Genomic DNA, 6,046 nt, shown 5'->3' on the forward strand with positions numbered 1-6,046 from the left:
TGTAAAACTTTCCATTTGTTCAGTCAGCAACTGTTAAAACTAAGTTTTAACAGTTAAGGTTTTACAGAGTTGTAACACCACTGGCCAGAACAGCAGTGACACATTCTTGTAAAGGATGAATTATTGGGCCCTATCTTACACCCTGCGCAATGCAGCACCAAGCGCGATGCAAGTGTTTTTGCTAGTTTCAGCTCGACGCAGATCATTTTGGCCCTGTCCCAAATGGCAAATGGTCTCCTTCTGAGTCCGCACTTTCGTGACATAACGCCGCTTTGACTGTGGGGAAGAAGTCTGCTGTGGAGTCCGCATCAGTGCGGGCTCGGCAAAAGTGCGCATTGAGGCCGCAAAACGACTCGCGAGCACCCTTCTGAGAGCTAAAATGACAAATGGGACACCATACGGTCTCACGGACTTAACGGACATTGTAAGTCCACAAGAACGAAAGTGCATATGAAGTGTGCCATTTGGGACAGGGCCTTTCACGTCCTGCGCCACGTTGTTTAAATAGCAAATGCATTTATGCCTATTTGTGCGCCCATGGGCTGCTGGTCTGAAAACGATGTGTGTTCAGGCGCATTGATGGCGCGTTGCTATTTTGAGGCAAGCGAAATAGACTGTGCCATTGACCAACTGAAACCTGGTCATGGGCCCTATTTTAACGATCTGAAACGCAAGACTGCTTCAAGACCTGTCCGTTATTGACTGAACTGCTTCAGACCTGTCAGTTATTGGCTGAACTGCTTCAGACCTGTCAGTTATTGGCTGAACTGCTTCAGACCTGTCAGTTATTGGCTGAACTGCTTCAAGACCTGTCAGTTATTGGCTAAAGCGCTTCAGACCTGTCACTGCATGGTTCAAGTGACCCAATTCCGATTTTTACCTCTCATGTGGCACAGATCGGATATGACCGGCGAACGTGTAAGCAGGAAGAAAGCACATGGATTCCGGTTTACTCGGATCGGTTTCAGGCCTCACTCATATGTGGAAATAAATTGGATATGAATCGGATACGTGCAATTGCGTGTGCCATGAAAGCATACAAATCGGATATTCGCCAGTAAATGCGAGTCGTACGTCAGTAAAAAGGGGGCGTCAACTCAGATAACTGTGATCAACTTATCAATGGCGCGATGGAGGACGAATTCTCTACACAGTAGAGTTTTTCTCCGCTTTACAAGACCAATGTTTTGCTGACCTTTGAAAATAGAGCGGAAAGTAAAAAAACACCGGATAATTAGAGATGTACGGATGAGCTCCAACGTCACCCGAATCCGCAGCCAAAAACAAATCATCCACCCGCCACTCACCCGCACCAATAATTTTCTCTGATTTAAGTATCCGCACCCGATGGTCAAATTACTATTATTCTTAGGTTATGTGTTGTAGTAATGCGTGAGGATAAATTGATTATCATCACCTTCAACGGTGGTTGATGCGCGCATCTCTGGTAGCTATAATACACTGATGAATGAGCGCTGCTTTTAAATGAACATTTCTTTAAAACAAAATATATTTGACAGAATTTCATTTTTTTCTCAATGGCATAAACAGGCTTTACTCCCTTAAAACTTAAACTGGAATGGAACATGCTCATATTTTAGAGAATTGGCTGTTATTGGCTGAAGCTCTTCAGACCTGTCTGTTATTGGCTGAAGCTCTTCAGACCTGTCAGTTATTGGCTAAAGCTCTTCACACACACAATTCCATGCTTTCCCGGCATACTGAACCCAAAAGGTTCAGCTCCTTTCCAGAATGTTCTTCCTCTTCATCTTATTGTAGATATGATGGCTGCAGATCCAGAGTCTAGTGAAGGTCTCTTTTGACTTCATTGAAACATCCCTTCTTGGGATCGCGGACAGGAGCACTTTTACTGATATATGCTTCTGCATTTTCATTGATCCACTGCACAGCAGACAGAATACACACGTCACCGCTGCAGTTTTCAGACAGGTAGGTGTTGAGGTTGGAGTGAAGCAGCATCTGCTGTGATCTCCTGAGCTCAGAACATCTGAAATGGGCAAACATTACAACCCTAGTAAAAATTAAGAAAGAATCCAATTTAAATATTTACAATTTTGATCCTATTGGGAATTCAGATACTTTTTAGCAGGGTTCCTCAAATCCAGCCCTGGAGGGACTCAGGGTTCGTACAGATTTAAGAGTGAAATTCAAGCACTAATGTAAAGTAATTTGCGGTGATTTGTATGATTAAATCATCGTCAGTAGCAAAGACATTAAGGCTATATGTAATATTTTTCGCTGCTAGGGGTCGCTAACCTCTAACAATTACAAAGCCGTAGCTTGATGACGTAAAATTCCAGCGGAATTATGGAACTTGTCATCAAGCTGATGGATCTAATAATGTTTATGGATGAGTGAATGCATTGATGTTTTTATCATGACTGTGGTATGAAGCAGGGCGCGATTGCTAATGAGAGACAGATAGCAGCGCCACACGCGAGTCCCGCGGATATAAAGGAATAAGGACATTAATCTACCGAACAGCCTGCAAGTGCTGAATTACTACTCACACAAGTACATTTGTGAGTCAGCTCAAACTTTAGCATCCATCTTTTCACATGCAATAGAAAGTCTGTGTGCATCTCACAACATGAGACCTTTTTTGGAGATATACATTTTGTCCGTCTTGAGCCAAGGATCACAGTTGTGTAAAAACCTTGAGTCTAAAACGGTCTAGGAGTTATGAGCAATTTAGTATTTTTGGTTGCTGTAGCGCCACCCATAGGCCAATCGGGGTCATACTCTGATAGGTTCTCCCCAAATTGAGGCCTACCATCTGGCCAGGTTTCAAGTCTCTAGGCCTTACGGTTTGGCCTGCACGATCAGTTTTACAAATCCTTACAATTACAATAGGGTTTCAGCATTTTATGCTTGAACCCCTAATAATCTTTGTATGGAAGTCTATGGGAACGCTCTGGGCGATTCTCGGCCAGAGTGAAATCGCCCAAAAAGCGGTGGTACTCCACAGAAGGTGACGCTGATTGGACTATATCCAGAGGCAGAACAACAGTGACTGCTGCTAGCGTAATTCTGTGGTTGAATGCAAATGTGATTGAAAAAGTTCCTTTCACACTTTGGTGGTGCGTTGCCCAATCGCCCTAATGAAGAAACCACCCCTGAATTTCGATCATATCATACAATATATTTAATATATATAACCACTGTTGTCCGGTTGGGTCTTGTGGTTTTTATGTATTACTTATTTTATTTAACCAGGAAACATCTCATTTAGATTAAAATCTCTTACAAGAGCGTTCTGAGAAAAATGCCCAATGACACGAATGGTTAATTGTTAGCAGTGACTGACACACATCTACTCACATTTATTATGTTTTATTGTTAGGCCATGTTATGTATTTGTTCAGTAATTTATGTTTTTGATTAAAATTCTAAATAATTTTTGTATTATTACAATTATTGCAATGAAATTGGGCAAAGTTATGGGAAGTATAGCCTACTTGTTAAACCGAGGTCCTGACTCTCTGTGGTCATTAAAAATCCCAGGATGTCCTTCGAAAAAGAGTAGGGGTGTAACCCTGGCATCCTGGCCAAATTTGCCCCTTGGCCTCTGTCCATCATGGCCTCCTAATCATCCTCCTATACTGATTGGATTCATCACTGTCTCCTCTCCACCTGTAAGCTGGTGTGTGGTGGGCGTTCTGGCGCAATATGGCTGCCGTCGCATCATCCAGGTGGATGCTGCACATTGGTGGTGGTTGAGGAGATTCCCCCCTTCCATATGTAAAGAGCTTTGAGAAAAACTCAGAAAAAGCGCTATATAAATGTAACATGTCATAACGTGTCTCGTGGAGATCAAGGGGAGGTGGTAGATAGGCTCAGGACTCAGATATCATCCAAAGAGTATTTTTATTTACAAAATGAAACCAAAATAAATATACACTTGACTCAGTGCAAACTTTGATGTATCAACAAACAAAGGAAAACAAATTGCAACAGACAGCAAAATCTTCATGAATATATTCAGCAATTTGACCCCATCTTTACCTTCCCAAGGTTCAGTTTAGACCGTCTTATATAGCCTAGGGCAGGCTCATTACACTCAAAACCGTACCAACTGCAGGGGCATCAATACTAAAAACCTTTGTAGCCTAAACATGACCATTAACTATTCCAAAAATTATTAAAATAAACTCATTCAGCAACTTAAACTAAATGTAAACACCATAAGACATTTCTCCATGCCAACATTACCAAGGGTTAAGTTCCCTTCCCTATTAATAGAAATGGTTTAACCCGACACAAGAAAAAGGAAGCTGTGATCCCACCCCCTCCTTTAAGGAGTCACAAGAACAGGAAATGGTGAGTAGACAGCATGTAGGAATAAATACAGATTTTAAATATTAAATAACAAAAATGCATAACTAAAAACTTGTCTCTGTGTGGTTAATGAGAAAAAACAAAGGGAAACGACAGTAGACATAACATGTTGTGATGACGGCTGATATGTGCACCTATCTGCAATCAACTCATATCTTAGATATGATAAGCATATCTTAAACTTATTATAAATGAATGTTATAGAATAATGAACCTAAGGGACTGCACCATAGTCAACAGAAACACAAAACCATAAATAACAAATGTAAAAAAAACATAAGCCCATAAACAGTTAGTAATGATGACTTCGGCAATGATGACGTCATCTTAGCACCCGTCATCACACAACAAATTATTATTATTATTGAAAGTGAATATGTATAAAGAAAAGCATACGTACGTTTTAAATAATGCAGCTGTTTCTGCTGTAAGGTTTCTTTTAGTTTTTTTTTCCTCCATAATTTTAAATCAACATTTGCCTTTTTTTTGCACTTACTGTAAATAGTCATGCGACAAATTAATTTTTAAAAGTAAAAATACTACAAATATATTTCCTGATTAATATTCCATTAGAAGGAAGGTATGGCCTTCGCTGCAGCACACTGCTTCATTAAACCGTAAACAAATACAAATAATTGTGTTTTAATAGATCACATTTGCTGGAAATACGCCATTGGCAAGAAATTGGGGGAAGGAGCATTTGGCACTGTCTTTGAAGGAACCCGTTGCAAGGACGGCCTCATGGTAGCTGTGAAATTCATAGCGAAGACCAAGAACGAGCGATACATCAGCCTTGTACGTATACTGTGCTCTCTATATTTGCAATTTATAACAAATCACAGAGTGTAATATTTCAATAGATAGACAGACTGGGCTAAATCCTTATTTGAGAAACCAATCCTATATCTAACAATAATAAAAACTGTCATTCTTCTAGCCTGACCATCCCAAACCAGTTCCACTTGAGGTGGCCCTGACAGTAATGGCCAATGAAGGCCCACGCTGTCGCCATATTATAAAGGTGCTGGACTGGGAGGACCATGTCGACCAGTACATCATGGTCTTAGAACGGCCCTCACCCTGCATGGACATGCACAGCTTTTGGGTGCATTACGGAGGCCGCTTCAGTGAGAAATTGGCCCGTCACTTCATGTGGCAGGTGATTGACGGAGCTGCCCTGTGCTGTTTGAGGGGTGTGCTACATCGAGACATAAAAATGCTAAACCTCCTGGTCAACACAGAGATCCTGGAGGTCAAATTGATCGATTTCGGCTGCGGGGATCTCATGAAAAGCTCATCCGACAAAAACTACTCTGGTATGCGTTATCTTAAAAACATACAGTGTATTTTAGGATTTAAACTCTAGTGACCAGTTACGCCATGTCTTAATCAGACATAACACAGTGAGATATTTTAAATATACATTTAAATAAAATTAAATGCCATTTCAGTTCAAGTGAGAAAAAGCAAGCTTACACATGTGACAAACTCCTATCTTCAGGCACAGCAAGGTATTGCCCTCCCGAGTACTATGAGAAGGGCAAGTACTATGGGAAGCAGGCAACGGTGTGGTCACTGGGGGTGCTGCTGTTTGCCATGATCAGCCGCCGTTTCCCAGACAGCAGAGATATCGCTTTGATGGACCCTGATGTCTGGTTCCGGCCGGGCTTCTCAGATGGTAAGAACA

At 41.3% G+C, this 6,046-nt stretch overlaps 1 protein-coding gene across 1 annotated transcript in view; it reads left to right on the forward strand.

Annotated features, from left to right (window-relative positions):
- The first annotated feature begins 3,890 nt into the window (after positions 1-3,890).
- Positions 3,891-6,046, forward strand: part of LOC306994884 (serine/threonine-protein kinase pim-1-like) — a 2,787-nt gene continuing 631 nt past the window's right edge. The window contains exons 1-4 of the mRNA XM_079605830.1: positions 3,891-4,341; positions 5,009-5,154; positions 5,297-5,675; positions 5,861-6,037. Of these exons, the coding sequence (XP_079461956.1) occupies positions 5,101-5,154; positions 5,297-5,675; positions 5,861-6,037 (610 nt within the window). The 5' untranslated portion in view covers positions 3,891-4,341; positions 5,009-5,100. The remainder of the gene's footprint in view (positions 4,342-5,008; positions 5,155-5,296; positions 5,676-5,860; positions 6,038-6,046) is intronic.

The sequence above is a fragment of the Phoxinus phoxinus genome (assembly GCF_949152265.1).
Source record: "Phoxinus phoxinus genome assembly, chromosome: 3".
Classification (NCBI taxonomy): domain Eukaryota; kingdom Metazoa; phylum Chordata; class Actinopteri; order Cypriniformes; family Leuciscidae; genus Phoxinus; species Phoxinus phoxinus.